The following is an 18,406-nucleotide window of genomic DNA, read 5'->3' on the forward strand; positions in this document are numbered from 1 at the left end:
ACCCCTCCTGTCTGGAATATGACATCTCTGAGAGACTGGGGTGGGGAAAAACACATCCCTCCTGTTTGGAATAAAACATCTCTGAGGGGCTGGGCGTGGGAAATGCATCCCTCCCGTTGGGAATACGTTAGGGGTTGGACTAGATGATGTTCAGAGATCCCTTCCCACATAAACCGTTCTATGATCTCTGAGGGGCTGGGTGGGGAAAATGCACCCCTCCTGTTTGGAATACGACATCTCTGAGGGGCTGGGTGGGGAAATCACATCCCTCCGCCTGCGAGGAGGGAGCAGCGGCAGCGAGGTGGGAAATCGAAGCGTGTAACTGAGAACTGCCCACACCATTTGCAAAGTGGAGGTTTTTTTGACAGCGACGATCCGGGCCCGCCAGGCGGGCTCTGGGCGTGGAAAAAACACATCCCTCCGCCTGCCCAGCGGGAGGGCACCGCCGGGAACGGCGAGACGGGGAAATTAAAGCGCGTTAATCTAATTTAAACAAGAATTGCCGGCGGCGCTTGGCGAAGCGGTTTCTGATAAGAGCCGCCGGCGGCTGAGGGGAGCGCTCCCGCCTCACGGCCCGGCGCGCACCGCGCCTGCGCTCTCCGCTGTCCCCGCTGCGCGGGCGCAGAGGCTCCGCTCCCTCAGCGGCTCCCGCTCCCTCAGAGCCTGCGGGTCCCGCAGCGGCGCCGGGCGGCGACCGGGACACGGACGGGGGGCAACCGACCAGAGCCGCAGGATGTCGGCCACGCTCTACGTGCTCTCCACGCTGGGCGGATACGTCCTCACCTCCGCGCTCCTCCTCAAGTGCCCGGGGCTGCTCCACCGGCCCAAGCGGCAGCGCTTTCGCTGCCGGCACATCTCGCACCGCGGCGGTGAGTGAGGGGGATGGAGGGCGAGGGGAGGGAACCCTTCCCGCCCTGCGCCGCTCCTCAGGGCTCCGCGGCCCCCGGACGGTGCTCCCACATTCCCGGGATGCTGCTCTCTCCCTCCCCGGCCCCTGTGCCCGTGGCTCGCAGCGGGGCTCCCTTTAAACCTTCCTCCCGCAGCCTAATTTTAGGTGCCACCTGCTGACCAGCGCTTCGTCTCAGCGCCGAATTAACCTCCGAAGTCAAACGGCGCCGGCCGAAATCAGCTTTGTTTCGCTTTGTTCCCCTCTCGAACATGTATATTTTTAATTCTAACGAGTCTGTATTCTGCTCTTTCTCTCCCTAACGAGAGACACCTCTGGCTGTGCCTTGGATGAGGTGCAAAAGATCAATTTTCTTTCCTCCAACCTCCTGTTTGCTTTGCTCTCTGCTTTTCAGGAGAAACACAATTTGCTGTGACTCTGCTCTTGCCCCCCTTGGCGTTGCAGGCGGTGACTATTTCAGTGCCCTGGTAAAACCGATCCAGGTTGAGAGTCTTGTCCCCTCCTTGTGCCAAGGCCTTGTGGGTCGGCTCGCTGCTTCTGTCTACAATAGCTAAGTCAGGTTTTTAAAGTTTCTTCCACCTTTTCCGAAGCACTGGGAGGAAAAAAAAAAATACGGCAAGTTTTGTTTTCCTGTTCTGCGAAGATCAGTTCTGTGCTTTTCTCTGCTGCCTCATTCAATCTCTGGAAATAGTCAGTTTTCTAGTAATTTTTTTTTAATATTCTGTGGGAGGTAGGCTGAATTTAAACAGTTTTCAATACCATATCCTGAGCCAGTTTATGCAGGGGTTGATCACAGTTCTAGACAATGGTCCTTAACTAATGCTCTGCCTGGAATCATTACAATACAAAAACTAGAGTTGATCTTTATAGTTTTTATTACTGGCATTTCTTTCCTTTTGTTTATACAGCAGTTTAAGTTTCTTTATAGTCTTCGAATATAGCATAAAATGCACCTTTTGGTGTGGAATACATACGCTGTTTGTTTCTTGGTAGGTACGTGCTTTCCTTCAAGCAACAAAGTTCTTTATTTCAAGTGTTACCTGTTTGTTTGTGTGGTTTGCAAGCGGTAAAAAACTTGCAGGCGACTTTGTTGGGACATGAAATGATCTCCTTAATCCTCTCTTCTCACTTCCTTGCAAGGCCCTTAGTTAAGATACACAGCCCTAAGCCTCCAATGCAACTGTTTGGGCCAGTTGCTCTAAGCTCCATTAGAACAACAGGAAAGCCTTACTTAAGGGGGGATTATTCCCTAGGCACTCAGAGGCAAAGTCCACGGTCTGTGGGCTGTTCTGTGTCCACATGTATCCTTTGAAATCCACCCGAGGCAGGAGCACAGCCCTGAACATCTCAGCAGCTCTTGGCCCAGGCTGAAGATCACCTGCTCTTTACTCTCTGGGGTGTTTACCCTGTAATATAAATTCCTGTGGGACTTAAGTTCTCCTCAGGCTCTAGTCATGCTGTAGCTTTAGAAGCAGTGTCAGGTTTCCCATTGCATTACTCCAATTAACTTGGGAGATAAAGATAACACTTAACTTGTTCGGCTTTTTCCTCTCTGAGATGAAACCTTGCACGTGAAGTATTTTGAGTCTGAGGGTTTTGATTTCACTCACTTCTTTGTGCAAGTATTTTCTTATTTTGTAGCTCATCAGTGGAGTCGTCCCTCAATTATTTCTTTACTTCTGCATCGTTTTAAAATCGGTCATTTCTGAGAACAATAATTAAATCTTGATATTCTGTGTTGGAGTCCTCTGTCAGTGCCAGCAGCCCTGGGTTGAAGGGTCTATGAGACAGGGTAGGATTGTGATTTTTACACAGAATGGTTGAGGTTGGAAGGGACCTCTGGAGATGATCGTGTCTGACCCCAGAGCAGGTGGACCAGGACCTGGTCCAGTTAGGATTTGAGTACTTCCAGGGGTGGAGGCTCCACAACCTCTCTGGGCAGCCTCTTCCAGAGTTTGATCACCCTTGCAATAAAAAAGGTTTTTTTCTTATGTTTATAAACTGAAATTCCTGTATTTTAAGTTGTTCCCATTCCTCTTGTCCTTTTCCTGGGCACCACCAAGAGGAGTTTGGCTCAGTTGTCTTTACTCCCTCCCATCCGGTATTTAGACATCGTAGGATCCTTCCTGGCCTCTGTTTTCCAAACAGAGCAAAACAATTCCACCCCCTTCAGCCTCTCATTGTACAAAAGAATCACCCCTTAATTCTCACAGCCCTTCTCTGGATTTTTTCCAGTAGATCCATGGGTGCCTTGCACTTTGGAGCCCAGAACTGGACACATCCCTCCAGGTGTGTGAGCAGAGGGGAACAATCACCTCCCTTGACCTGCTGGCAGAGTTCTTCCTAACAGGCTCCTGTGGGGGAAAAACCCCAAAAACCTCTGAGGGTCATCTCCTTGAGCCAGTGCAGGGGGTTGACTCCCTCTTGGGCCATGGTGGTGCTTTCAGAGTGGGAATATGCCAGTGGATGTTCCCATTCTGGCTCACGGGATGCTGGGGAAGGTCGGTTCCTCGCTGGGAATGTGACAGCACGGGGATCTGCAGGTGCAGTTGAGGAAGTGTCAGAAGCCCTTTGGTGAGCCCAGGATAGAAGGTGATTTAGTCCATCAAATCCCTGGGTTGTGGAGTTCCTCCTGCTGGGTGTGGTTTGTGAAAGCCACTTTGCTGATCTAGAATTCCTGTTCCAGCTGATGTCTCAACTTTGTTCCTCATTTCCCCTCAGTGACCCAAGTCAGGCCTTTGAGTCACCAGATCTACCTCCCTCACATGTGACTCGTTGCATCAGTCACTTCAGGTTTTATTTTTGGAAAACTTCTGCCCAGGAATGTTAGGATATTATTCTTTTGTTCACAAACTGAAGACTGGCTCGGGTTTTTTCCCTCCCTCTCTTAGAATTCAGGATGTAGGGGCTGTATTACCACAGTTGATAAGTTATCTAAACACCTCTATTATTATTGCAGTTAATTGGTAACTAAGCATCCAGGGCCTGTGCAGGGCTTTCCCATCTTTGGGGCAATCAGCACATGGATGCCATGAGGTTTTTGTGTTCTTCTCTATCCCAGAACAATTCCTAATTCTGCAATCAAATTGCACAAAATATTGGTGAATGTCTAACCACAGAAGCTGTTGTGGATTTACCATATTGTTTTATGTTAAACCCTGCGGATTTTGCCTTTGTGTTCTGAGTTAAAATCTTTCATTTCGTAAACCTCCCAATGGCAGCTCACCTGAGAACAACAATTTTAAATTGCTGGTTGTGCATTGCTTTCATTGAGTAACTGAACACAGGCTTGGGTAAGTATGTCCTGGTGAGGTCTTGTTAATAGGCAAGGCCTTAATTGGAGCTTTTGTAATTGCTGTTTACAAAGTCTGTCATTCATTACTGTCAAAGAGCAGTTAAAATTTGCATAGATATCCTCATCAGCACATGCATCCTCCGGAGGTTTTGGTTTGCAGTCTATAATACTGCCAATTTTCTGAGGAAGGGAGAAGGCACAACCTTTTCCAGTCCCTAATCGGGCTGATTGATAAGGATTTTTAGGCAGAGAATGATGGCTCAGAGTTTGCAGAGTTTACTCCTGCCTGAGAGAGAACTTTATTTGTCTGTCCTTTCATTTATTAACAGCTGATGTGTTTCATATTCCTCCTGTGGGAATCTCCCTTTGCTATCAGCAGAAACCTTTCTTGACAGATTTGTGCTGTTTGGGGAATATCCTTGCACTGAAAAAAAGAGGTTGTCACCTCTTTGAGCATCAGCTGGGTTATACATTAAGGGAGTATCAGCTTTAGAGTGGCTTGGGTGCTTTTTTTGTAGTTTTTTTCCTCTTGTTACTCCTCCCATCAGCTCTCAAATAGACTTTTTGTGGAGCACATTGCCCCAGCCAAATACAGTGGCTTTGAGGAAGAACCTCTGGTAAAACAAACACTTTGTTTTGTATTTTCAAAGTGTCACACAAATCCAAACTAAGTTATCTTTTTTTTTTTTTTTCTGTTTTTAATTGTTTTACCTTGACAAGGTCCTGTCTCTCCAGTAGGTTGGTGGCAACGGGGATTTCTGACTCGAGCTTCATACTCATTCCTCCAAATATTGCCTTAAAATATATACATGTTTAAAATCCATTTGTTTTTAAAATTTATTTTCAGTGGGGTGGAGGGGAGGAAAAGGATTTTATACATGTTTTATTTCTGTTATTTCTGTAGGTGCTGGAGAGAACCTGGAAAACACAATGGCAGCCTTTCACCAGTGAGTACAAAAGGAAGCTATAATCCTAAATTAGGTGTTCTCAGTGTCTTTAGTGAGTGAAGCAATCAAGGAAGGTGGGACTTCCATCAGCTCTTTGGGGTGCAGTGTCCTATTTCTGAAAGCCATCTCTCCTTTGGATGACTCCTGTGGATTGCCAAATATCCATTTAAATCAGGAGGAGCTGGGATACCACAAATTAGGATCTGTACACAAGAACAAATGGAAATAGAACCCCTGGGGCCTGATCTCCTGTGCTAGCTCATAAAACAGGAAACAGTGCTGCTTCTGTGTTTAATGGTGATTACTCCTGTTAGTTTATTTATCATTATAAAGCTAAAAATGTCATGTTTTTTTCCCCCTGCATACACTTCAGTCACGCAACCTGTGAAAACCTCTTACCCAGGGGTTTAAAATGGGGTTGGTACCAGAAAGCCTTTTAAGCCTCCAGCATTTAAGCAGTGAATTCTAATAAGGTTCTCAAAGGCATTTGAAAAAGGAGCATATCTCAAACTCCAGCTGCTAATGAGAAGGGACAAAATTATGTGGGCTTCTCTTTGTTGTCTTTGGGGTTTTATAATTTGCTTTGTGCTGAGTGGCCTCATCAGTTTGCTGTTTCCCTGCAGCCTGAGGAGTGCCAGCTCTCCCAACCAAAGAAAAGAAAGTGCTGCACTATTTTTCTATCTCCATGGAAGCCCAGCATAGTTTTGTGTGGTTTTCTTTTTTTCCTGCTGGCCTGCCTTTCTTCAAGCCTGCTACCAGCCCTTCTGGGAAGTGCTTCTTCTTTTTTTTTTAACCATTTCTTAATTTTCATTTAATATCATGCTGGTTCTTTACATGAAGGGCTCTTGCAAGGGAAGTTACACTTTCATTACTTTTATTTCATTCCCAGAAATAAGCTGTAGTGCTTGGAGCAAGGATTGTGCTAGGAGTCTGTGTGATAATACAGGCTTTTATCTGACTCTCTTCTGATCACTTTAATTATTTTATAGCTGTAGTGTAACAAATGCTTTGAGGTCCAGTGTTTGAACTCATCACAGGTGCCAATAGCAAAGTTCAGAGCCAGACAAGCAGTCAGAGCAATTACCTTGTCTTAGGCAGTAGAAATTCTGGCTCCCCCTGTGAAGGGGCAAAACCTTTGTCCTTCCCATCTGCTCATTCCCATCTCCACAAGTAAAAGGAATGGGGTAGAAAATCACTGATCTGGATGGTGGAAAGTTATCCTGATTGGCTCAGAGGGCTGGTGGGAACTGATGGATTTATAATCCATCGGATTTTAGGTGAATACAGACAGGGTGTGGCTGCAGGAGCTGCTCCTGCAGGTTTGGACAAGCAGGAATATTTGGCTATTGCTGTAGCTGAATCCAGAAGAGAATGTGTGTCTGCAGCCCTTGGTTTTGCCTCAATGACAGTCATCTAAGTACTGACAAGAGCTTTATTTATGCTATTTGCACTTTAACAGTGATTAGAGATTATCTAATACTGTTGCATGATAATGAAGACATTATTTTAGTAGTCTAGAAACAAAGTGTATGGGGGGAGGAGGCCTTATTGGCAATTTCCAGTTCTATATTAGCTTAATTTACAAATATCCTGGAAATCAAATAAAAGCTGCTTGTACCAGAGACACTGTATTTATGGTTTTGCATGATAAAATGCCTGATAGATTTTTTTATTTTTGGGGGGGAGGGGGGACTGTAATCATGTTATACTGCATTTAAATGAGTCTGTGCTGGTTTTAGATTTTAAAATAACTAATTTCAAGCAAGAGCACTCTCATTCTAATTTGCAAATGTGAGCCTCCTTCACCACTGGAGTTCTGGAGCAGCTGGATCTGACTCCACATGAGGCTCTGAACGTGGAGCCTTCTCTGGAGCAGTGTGGATTTGACATGTTATTACAGAGCTGCAGAACAAACTGATTTCCAGCTGGAAAAGCTCAGCACTTCAGGAAGCTGATTTAGCAGCGAGGGCCTGGCAAATCCCCAAATTTGTTAACAAGGAAAGTTGTTGTTCTCCTCTTTCCCACCGGCCCTGCCTTTCTCAAGCCCTAATATTTCTAATAAATTTTGCTGGTTAAATGATAATATGTGGTACTAGATGGGAACATCTTCTCCCAGTTTGGCAGATCTCCTGCAGCAGATTTGGAGATGCTTTTCCTCAGGAGGAAAAAAAAAAAAATCCCCCAGAACAGCCTGTGATTCTTCCATATGTAACAGGATTTTGTTCCTCTCCTAATTCTTAATTAGCAGCACTGGAAAACAATTCACAAATTGGTTTTAATTTGACAACCTTCCTCTTGGTCGTTATCCCAGCTGGACCAGAAATTGTGTTAAACACTTAAGGGGGTATGTTCTGATTATTTTTTTTGTTTGGTTGGTTGGTTTTTATTGCATTTGTGAATGTTTAAGGCCTGTGAGACAATAAATCCCGTGAGGAAAAGGCTGTCACTGAGGTCACAGAGCTTTGGGTCCCACGTGGGCACAGCTCAGAGGGGCTGCAGGTTTGCCCAGGGGTGGATAAAAAGGACAGCCCAGGGTTTGGAAGGAAGTGTTCAGACTTTTATCTGTCTGCTGGAATGACACCTCCTGAGGATCTTTTCTAATTAAATGAGCCATTCCCTTCTCATTGCAGTAAAGGTTAGTTTTTCTGTTCTGGTGTGAGCTTTCTTGTGCTTCTTTTTCTTCAGTGTTATTGCCACTTCCCTGCTTGCTTTACTCCTCCTGTGAGCCAAGCTACTGTGGAGTGGATTTGGGATTGGATTAGAACTTTTCAAAGCAGTGGATTGGAACAGGAATAGCTATTTTTATTTAAAAATATGACCGGATGTTTTAGTGGCTCATTTCTCTTTAAATTTAAATTAAAACTTTTTCTTTAAAATGATAATTTTTTAAGGTTGTTTTGCTACCCAAAAAAGCCAAGAGCCTGAAAGTCCTACAGCTAATTTCCTGATACATTAATCAGGAATGGACAGAAATCAAGTTTAAAAAAAAAAAAAAAAAAAGGCTTTCACATCCCTGTCATTTGTTGTTTCTGTTACCACAAATTTGATTACTTTCTTAAACAACAGCTCACTTCCTCCAGTGGTAAATGTGCTGCCACTAATGAACATCACACTCCAAATTCTGAAAGAATACTTTAGGAGTAGGTTTCTCAATCCTGAGGCTGCAATCCACAGCTTCCACAGGCTGATTCCTATGGAAGATGGAGCCAAAGCTCCCGTGGTCAAATCCCATCTTTGATTCATTATTTATTCGTGCATCAGCTTCCCACTGCAGCAGAGTTGTTTGCAGCAAGCTTGTGAGGATCCATTGCATCCTAAAGCATCTGAAGTGCTTCCAGTGGGATCATTTTGTGGAATGACATGTTGGATTTGGACGTGGACAAAGCACACGTGTGTTTTCTTGCAGTGCTGTTAATTTAGGAACAGACATGCTGGAGCTGGATTGTCACCTGACTAAGGATGAGCAAGTGGTTGTGTCCCATGATGAGAACCTGAAGAGATCCACAGGAGTGGATGTCAACATCTCTGACCTCAAATACTCTGTGAGTTGAGCAGAAAATGTGATGGGAGATGCTTAAAAATGAGTTTGTAGAGAGGCAGGGGTGGGCAGGAAGGTTTTGTGTGTGTGTGTGTGTGTCTGGTCCCCAAAACCAAAGGACAGGATTCATCTTGTCTTACCAAAACCAACCCAAAGTTCACCAAACTGCCTGTGCAGTCAGAGGCTCAAACCTGGCCCATTGCAGAGGGTGAAGAACCCCTCTGGTGGGATGAATGGCTCCCTGGAGCGGGGCCTCTTCTGATGGCAGAGCGAGGGAACTCAACAAGCTGCCCCTGGTATGACCAGATTTTTACTGGGAAAACTGGTAGATGGATCCCATTTGTAAAAGTTCTGTCTTACAGAGCTTTCCATCTGATATCTAAGTGGAATTCTCAGAATTTTCAGGAAGGCATCTGGAAATGTTTTGCCTTATTCAGCTGCAGGTAACACAAATCTAAGAAGGCCAGTAATTCAAGTAATACTGAATGTGCTGCTACTAAATCACTTCTTTGGTGAGAAGATAGTAAAAAAAGTATTATTTTTGCCTTTAGGGATAAATGGCTTATGAATTATAGGGGTTTTTTGGTCTTTTTGGAGAAGGTCATGGTTACATCCCTGCATTTGAATTACTGTTCCATTTCCCTTTATTTTTAAGGAACTTCCACGGTATCTCTGCAAGTTGGATGTCACATTTCAGAAAGGTGAGTTTATCTCTTGCTGGTTCAATTTACAGTAACTAATTTTCCATTTTATAGTATGGCAGTTTCCTGTTTTGTAGTATAAAAGTGTTTTTTCTTCTGTCAGCATCTTGGTAGGTTTTAAACCTAAAATACAATCCCAGCTTTAAAAACCAGCACAGTAATTACTGTAGGTAAGACTTTAAGCTCAGAAGGAAATTTTGTTCTCATTTGGTGTTTTTTCATATTAATCCCGTTGCATTTGGTGTGTGGTAACTGAGGCTGTGTTTGCTATTTCAGGATTTTAGCATTGCCTGCACTCCTACTGTTGCTAAATAACGTCTGAATTTCATGAAGTTAAAACCTAAATATGCAATGTGCTCAGGGCATTTTCATTATGAGCTTGTCATATTTTCAGTTGAATAAAGTCATTTTTTTTCTTGTTTAAAAATGTGATAACTTCATACTTTTTAAAGTTTGAAGGTAAGGAGTGCTGTGACAACTCAGCTTTTATTCAAAGTGGCCTGAGCAGTGACAAGGCTGTTGTTTCCCCAGAGTGTCAGTGTGAGGGGGAGGACAACCGTATCCCCCTCCTGGAGGAGGTGTTTGAGGCATTCCCAACAACCCCTGTCAACATTGACATCAAGATGAACAACAATGTGCTGATCAAAAAGGTACCTGGAAAAACCTGAGAGGGAATGAAACACAACCCCAGACTGAGCTGGGCTGGAAAAGAGCTCTGGGATCATTGAGTCCAACCTCTGGGGATGCTGACATTCCAAAAGAAGAGTTTCTTGGAGTTGGTGGCAGCAGATACTCTTTATTTTTAAATTCTTTAGGGGTTTTTGTATTGATGGTTTTCTTTTCTCTTCTCCTGAACTCCTGTTTACTTCCAACCAAAGCATCACAACCATCCAAAGATGGGAGAGAGACCAGAACTCTCTTTCTTGTAGTAATTTGCATGGTTGAAAAATAGCAAGCAGAGCAGATTTATATTTTTATAAATATAGGGATATAATTATTTCTAAATATATGGATATAAATATATTTTATCTCTATATGGATATAAATTATATTTTTATCTCTATATGGATATAAATTATATTTTTATCTCTATATGGATATAAATTATATTTTTATCTCTATATGGATATAAATTATATTTTTATCTCTATATGGATATAAATTATATTTTTATCTCTATATGGATATAAATTATATTTTTATCTCTATATGGATATAAATTATATTTTTATCTCTATATGGATATAAATTATATTTTTATCTCTATATGGATAAAAGTATATTTTATCTCTATATGGATAAAAATATATTTTATCTCTATATGGATAAAAATATATTTTATCTCTATATGGATAAAAATATATTTTATCTCTATATGGATAAAAATATATTTTATCTCTATATGGATATAAATATATTTTATCTCTATATGGATATAGATTTATTTTATCTCTATATGGATATAAATATATTTTATCTCTATATGGATATAGATTTATTTTATCTCTCTATGGATATAAATATATTTTAACTATATATGGATATAAATTATATATTTTCTCTATATATGGATATAAGTATTTTTTATCTATATATGGATATGGATATATTTTATCTATATATGGTTATAAATGATATTTTTATCTATATATGGATATAAATGATATTTTTATCTATATATGGCTATAAATGATATTTTTATCTATATATGGATATAAATATTTTTTATCTCTATATGGATATAAATATTTTTTATCTCTATATGGATATAAATCTATTTTCTCTATATATGGATATAGATTTATTTTATCTATATATGGATATAGATTTATTTTATCTATATATGGATATAGATTTATTTTATCTATATATGGATATAGATTTATTTTATCTATATATGGATATAGATTTATTTTATCTATATATGGATATAGATTTATTTTATCTATATATGGATATAGATTTATTTTATCTATATATGGATATAGATTTATTTTATCTATATATGGATATAAATTATATTTTAAAAAATATATGGATATAAATCTATTTTCTCTATATATGGATATAGTTATATTTTATCTATATATGCATATAGATGTATTTTATCTATATATATGGATATAAATTATATTTTTATCTCTATATGGATATAAATTATATTTTTATCTCTATGTGGTTATAAATATATTTTATCTATATATGGATATAAATATATTTTTTCTATATTTGGATATAAATATATTTTATCTCTATATGGTTATAAATATATTTTATCTCTATATGGATATAAATTATATTTTATCTCTATGTGGATATAAATTATATTTTATCTCTATATGGATATAAATTATATTTTTATCTATATATGGATAGAAATAGATTTTATCTATATATGGATAGAAATCGATTTTATCTATATTTCGATATAGATTATACTTTTATCTATATTTGGATATAAATATTTTTTATCAATCTATGGGTACACATATATTTTTATAAATTCTCTGACCCTGATTTGCCCCTGGGCCCCTGCTTTCCAATGCCCCTGTGCAGTTGTGCTCTCTGTGCCGCAGGTGTCCGAGCTGGTGACTCAGTACAAGCGGGAGCACCTGACGGTCTGGGGCAACGTCAACTATGAGATCGTGTCCAAGTGCTTCAAGGAGGTGAGAAGGAGCCCAGCTGAGCTTTGCTCTTGCCTTAATCATGTTTTATTCTTGTTTTATGTAATAAAGGGCATTACAGGTTTATGCCAGGCATCCTTAGAGCCTGTTTTGCACATCATTCATCTGATAAAAGGCAATTTTTCTTTCTAAGGATTGCTTGTTGTCTGTTTCTTTTCATGAAAATAATGGATGTGGCCACGAGTTGACAGAGTTGCATCAGTATAAGGCTGTTGTGCAGATGTAATTCTATTCCTTCTTGTGCTGAGGAATTTAAAATTGTGCTTATTCCAGGGGATTTCAAGTTGCCAGAAAGAGAAATTCAAGTTTGGTGGCAGGAATATGTATAGAGTTTCATAGATAAGGAGTTGGCAGCTGAATCTTTAGGTGCAGCTAATAAAAATTTTAAACATGCACTGATGATGTTCTGTTGTCTTGCTGGGATCATAAATGGCTTTTTAGTTCTGTTGTATTTGCAGTTCTGTGGTTGCAAAGAAAGATTTGTATGCTTGGAAAAACACTTTATAATTTAAATCCCTCTAGGTTTGTTTGTTTTTTTTTTCCCATTTCAAATTGAAGCCTAAAATTTTAAACATGCAACGATGCATTAATTTATTTGCAGCAGCCTGGACAATCTGCCAAGATAACTGAGAATCTTTCTTTCCTGGTTCCTGCAGAACTCTGACATTGCCACCATCTTCTGTGCCCAGCGTGTCCTCCTGCTCCTTGGCCTCTTCTACACTGGCCTGCTGCCCTTCATTCCCTTCAGGGAGGAATTCTTTGAAATTCCAATGCCTTCCATCATCCTCAAGTGAGTCCCAGTCCCAGTGTAACCCAATTCCAAGTCACTGTCTCAGTCAGTGAAATTACTGCTCTAATTGGAGCAAGGGCAAGATTAATTCTGTGTGTTCCTCTTGCAGGAACATCTCAAATCATATTTTAATCTGAGCTCTGATAATTTTATTTCTTCTTCCTCGACAGGCTGAAAGAGCCACAGAAGATGTCAAGAAGCCAGAAATTCATTATCTGGTTGGCTGACACGTAAGATTTTCATCTGATTAAATTTTTATTTGTAGTTTGCCTTTATATTAACAGTTGATTTAAGCAACTAAGACTAGGTGTTGCTGTAACTGTGTGTTATATTTTTAAAGGTTTTTCCAGCTCTTTGTCAGGATAAATTGTATTGAAATCTTATGCAGGTGTCCTGTATGCTTTTATTTTTCATACTCTGGAGCAGTGCAGTAACAGTGGGCATTGAGCCTATTTAACTTCTGGTTTGAAGTGTGTTCAGCTGATTAACATGCAATTAAATGCAGATTTCATGGATGTGACTGCTCCATAACGTTGTCAGGGTTGCCTTGCAAGGAACACTTTGCATTTTAAGGATATCAGTGCTTCAGAGGGATCTTAGTCACGGGCTCTGAGGCTGCAGGGAGTGTCTCCTGGCTCTTGCTTCTGCCTCTGACACGTGTTAGTTTAATTTCTCAAGTGGCCACTGGAATTTTCCTGTCTTTTGGTGGGAAGGGTAAAATCTCTTCCGAAAGCAAGAGGGTTGATTCATCAGATGTGGTACCAGGGGTGAAGGATTTGTCTGCTGGATTTTAGGCTTCAGCAGGTTGATAAAATAACCAGAGCTAATGCAGATTTCTGGGTGTCAGTATTAACCAGGCTGGAGCTGCCTGAACAGGAAGTTTCTCTGTAATGAGCTTTCTGTTCGCTTTCTTGTGGAAATATTTACAGAGCACCAACAGACATTGGAAATTTGATGTGTGTTTGAAGTTCTCTCTCTTTTCCACAGGTTGCTGATGAGGAAAGCACTGTTTGACCACCTCACAGCTCGGGGCATTCAGGTACAGTGGGGCAAAGCTAAAGAAATGTGCTTTTAACCCAGTGAGAACTGATTAATTGTGGGTTCATGTTCTCCCCAACGTGTTCTGTTGTCTTGCTGGGATGATAAATGGCTTTTTAGTTCCTCTTGTGTTTGCAGTTCTGTGGTTGCAAAGAAAGATTGGTATGCTTGGAAAAAGGCTTTTTAATTTAAATCCTTCTAAGTTTGGTTGGTTTGGTGTTTTTTTTTTCCCCATTTCAAATTGAAGCCTAAAAATCTGTTTATATACCTGTTGTGGAGTTTTCACAGAATATTATTTGACTTTTAGAAAGATCTAAAGTCTTGGTGAAATGGAATTGGAGCCACCACTAAAAAATGTCCCTCTTGGAAGGGCATGTTTGTGTGCAGGTCTTTGGCATCATAAGGGAATAATTGATCATTTTAAAAATATGTGGCATCATCTGTCTCACATGAAACAACTGAGGTCAAAAGTCACCTTTAAAAATAAACAAAACAACTTAGTATTTCCTGTAATAATTTGTTCTTCTATCCCATCTTAGGTGTACATTTGGGTACTGAATGAAGAACAAGAATACAAGAGAGCATTTGACCTTGGAGCAACTGGAGTGATGACAGACTATCCCACAAAACTGAAGGAGTTTTTACATAATTATCCAGCATAAAAGAAGAAAACTGAGGAAGTTCTTGCAGAATAGATTGTGAGCCAAGGATTTTCTTCATTAAAAAAAAAAAAAAAATGGGGGCAGCATCCACAGATCATTTTGCTGGAAAGATGTAATTGGATGATCTGTTTACCTTGTTGTCAAGTCACTACCTAATGTAAAGGTTGTCTATTTATTTTACAACTGTAACCACATAGTTTACATCTGTAAATAGCTCATTTAGCAATGGCACACTTCACAAATTGTGATGACTAGGAAGAGAGTTGGGTACCTGGAGATAATGAGCATTATTTTACCTGTCACAAGTGTTCCTACACAGGTGTCAAGACATGTCAGTTATTCCAGTTGTATCCTAGTGAGCAGAAACTGGAGAATTTCTGGAAGTGTAACCTGTGTGTTTGCATTTCTTGTGTTGCTTTTAGTTTTCAGGTAACTTGTAGAGCAAAGGAAAAAAAAAACCAAACAGGCACAGGAGAAATAGCAAAGCAGACCCTGTGTGTGGTCAGGTGGTTTAAGCCTGTGAAGTGCAGTCAGTAAAAGTGGTCACTTTTTAGCCAAAATGAACTCAGTCAAGATGGATTGACTCTGTTATTCTCCCTGGCAGGAATGCTGGATTTGAGTTGCAGCTGGTTTTAGACCCTTTGTGATGTGATGGTAATACTGTGACTTGTTGGTCAAGGTCTAAATTCAGTATTTGAGCCAGGATCTAGGTTTGACACTGAGTTCCAGCTCAAGGCTCCAGGTTTGCCCCTGGTCTGAGCTGACCTTGGCATGGCAGTGTGTGGCTTTCCAGAAAGGCAGAATGCACTCACCCCAGATTACACTCACTTTGAAATAGCCTTTTCACAAAGGAACACAATGTCCTGGAAGTCTTTTGCACATTTTGATGAACAGGAAATCGTTTTTAGGGTGAGGGACCAAAGAAGACTTAAGTTTGGTCAGGAGTTCCTATCAGATGAATTCACCCAAAGCAGGTTTTTATCTATAAAGGGAGAAAGTGTCAGTCTGGTATGTGTGTAAATTTTAATCTTTGCTCTCCACAGAAGTCCACTCAATAGCCATAAAGTTCACGTGCAGAGACATGGAAATAACTTCCCTGGCAAAAGCCAGGAAACCCCAGGGATTGTGGAATGGGATCAGGCAGGAGGGTGTTTCTGGAATACCCTCACATGCTGCCCTGTCCTTGGGAGCAGGTGGTATCCATGTGCCAGACAGGTTTGAGCCTGCAGTGCCCCTGTGCTTTGGTGTGCCCATGTCAGTGCTTGAGGGGTCAGAAGGAGTTTAATTCCTGTGGCTTAACTGTACCCAATGCCATGTATAAAGCTCAGTCATTTCATCAGCAGAGACTATCACTAAACACTAGTTTTTATTCCAGCAGTGTCTGTTCCCTTCACATGAAAATGATGGATTTCAATAATAAATACAGTGGCCAGATGCAGGAGTGTGTTCATTGCAAGGTACACTCACTGCTAGGAGGACTTGGAAAGTCATTTTTCCCTTAGTAGCTCAGATATGGCAGGGCAAGAACCCTCCCAGATTTGTCATCGTGGAGCATCTTTGCTGTGTCAGATGTCTGTGAGGAGGCTGCTGGAAAGCCAAATCCATCTGCAGGGATAGTGCTTTGTTTCTGCATTACAGTTCCTTTCTGAGGAATATTTCTGTTGGATGAAATGGAAGAAACTACTGAATTTGGGATTTAAGTGACTTTACTGATGGTGGCAAATGAGTTAATGGTGTCCTTTTCAATATCTGCCTGGTTAAGGTGACTGCAGATTCCATTTCCTCCTGATTTAATCACCCTTGTTGCTTATTGAATGGAAGAGAGGAAAAAGTATCTTCTTAAACTGTTCAGGGGGAAAAAAGGATGAAATTATTTTTTATGTACTAAGCTTTTTTGTTTCCCTTTCAGATCAGTTCTGTCTGGTCAGATAAGTTCTAACAATGAGTCAAGTCATAGCTCTGCCTCCTTTCTAGAAGTCACAGAATAGTTATAGAATAGGCTCCATATGCAGCTCAGTAAGTAAATTAAAAATTCCATCTTTCTGTCTTAATCTGGGTTAATACCAGTTTGTAGCCCCAGGCAGTTTTTATGCAGTGTGTTTTCCTTAAGCTCAGTTTTATTGCTATTGAATTTCCAACACATGCACCTCAATTAAAGATAATTCTGGTTTTAGAGGTTTCTACCAAATAGCACTTACACATCAAAACCTTTTTTTTTTTTTTTTAGGCTAGGAAGAACTAAGTTTTAAAATACCATTTTTAATCTCTCAAGGGACACGTGATGACTTGGTTTGTCTCTCGAGTTCCCCCCATCACTGACTAAATAAACTATTTTGCATTATTCTTTATTGAATGGCAAAACACAGATGTAGTTTTTTAATTTTAGTATTTTTCCTCTCTAGCAGCAGTGTTGGAAATTTCTGCCTTCAAAGATGCTCAACACATTTTTCAGCCATTAGACCCAACCAATCTTCCCACATCTGCTGTAGCTCTTGACTGTGCTGTTTATACATGACCTTGGATAAATCTGCTGCTCAATATCTGGAATTCAAGTGAGGCAAGTTACGTGGGAGGGAAGGGATTCAGTGCTGGAAAAGCTGCTGAATTTATCCATTCACCTGTTTGGGCTTTAGCACAAGACTAAAATTTGGTCTCTTGAGACAGATGATGGTTCGTGGATGATCTGAGCACCAATGCCCAGGGCTCAGGCCATGATAACTGTCTGTGACAAAATAACAGGGGTTTGAGGCAACTGTTGAATGTTTGCTGTATCAAATAATTGTTTTAAATATTCCAGAACTCGCTGTGTGATTTTTTTTATTTTTTTTTTTTAACCCACTGGTGCAGAAAAGCTTTTGTTGGGAACTTGCACAACTGTCCAGGAGGATGTTCAGTTGATCTCTCTCTTCGAGGGGAGATTCTTTTCAGGTACTTTTAAGTATTGTTTTAACACTTACTGTGTTCTCAACCCTGCTGCAGAATATTTGATGTATGAAGGATGATGTGTGTATTTCATGCACTTTTAATTTGCAGGAAGCCTTGTGCCCCTCTGTAGCTCCAAAGCTAGGAAGGGTTTTCTCTTTTTGTGTAAAGTAAGATCGACGCTTTTGAAATGTGACACATGGAAACGTCTTTGCTCATAAAAGATCTAAAACTTAAACACTAATTGTGACTTCTTTGCCTAAGAGCCTCATTTCTGTGATGATGATTTTATATTTGCAGTGTAGTAAATGTTGAGCTTTTGGTGGTGGTCCTGTGTTAAATGTGCTGTTTGGTGTTTACCCAGTTTGCTGATGAATGGCCTGGGTTTGGTGCACATTTGTAACATTACAGGTCAGGTTTTGAAAGCACTGACAAAATCACCTTGTGCAGCCTGGTTCTAGACATCAGACTCATTAGTTTAATTACAGAGTGTAGCAGTTCCCAGCTGTGGATGATGTCACATCCTATTTATTATGTAAATCACACCTGAATTGAATGGGGGAGTGAAAATGCTGAGGAACTGCAGGTTGAAATGAGAACCTTCACTGCAAAAGGGCTGTGTCTGCTGGTTTTTTACTTGATTAATAATATTCATCTATTTTGTCTCTGAAACAGTGAAGAGCTGATAATTTACACTTTAAATTGTTTTACTGTGGCCTTTAAATTACCCTTTAAATTATTCCTTTCTGTGATGTCCAAAGGACACTTTTTCTGTCTCCCCCACAATGTCTTCCACCTGCTCCCTTTTCTAGGAGATTTATGGTAAGATTGGGGATGATCAATGAAAAATCAATGGATTAATGAGTATAAACAGCCTCTGGGGGTCGACAGCTTGATTTGGGAACAGCAAAGGAGCTGTTTT

The 18,406-nt window shown here is 40.5% G+C and overlaps 1 protein-coding gene across 1 annotated transcript; it reads left to right on the top strand.

Annotated features, from left to right (window-relative positions):
* The first annotated feature begins 388 nt into the window (after window positions 1-388).
* Window positions 389-17,812, top strand: GDPD1 (glycerophosphodiester phosphodiesterase domain containing 1). The gene is made up of 10 exons (XM_027744903.2): window positions 389-869; window positions 5,107-5,149; window positions 8,556-8,691; window positions 9,343-9,388; window positions 9,920-10,038; window positions 11,965-12,054; window positions 12,729-12,862; window positions 13,033-13,092; window positions 13,850-13,901; window positions 14,440-17,812. Exons 1-10 carry the CDS (start codon window positions 734-736, stop codon window positions 14,560-14,562), a joined length of 939 nt encoding a protein of 312 aa, XP_027600704.1. The 5' UTR covers window positions 389-733; the 3' UTR covers window positions 14,563-17,812.
* The last annotated feature ends 594 nt before the right edge of the window (window positions 17,813-18,406 follow it).

This window comes from Pipra filicauda, unplaced genomic scaffold (assembly GCF_003945595.2).
Source record: "Pipra filicauda isolate LSUMZ 115617 unplaced genomic scaffold, ASM394559v2 scaffold211_size2331000_pilon, whole genome shotgun sequence".
Lineage (NCBI taxonomy): Eukaryota > Metazoa > Chordata > Aves > Passeriformes > Pipridae > Pipra > Pipra filicauda.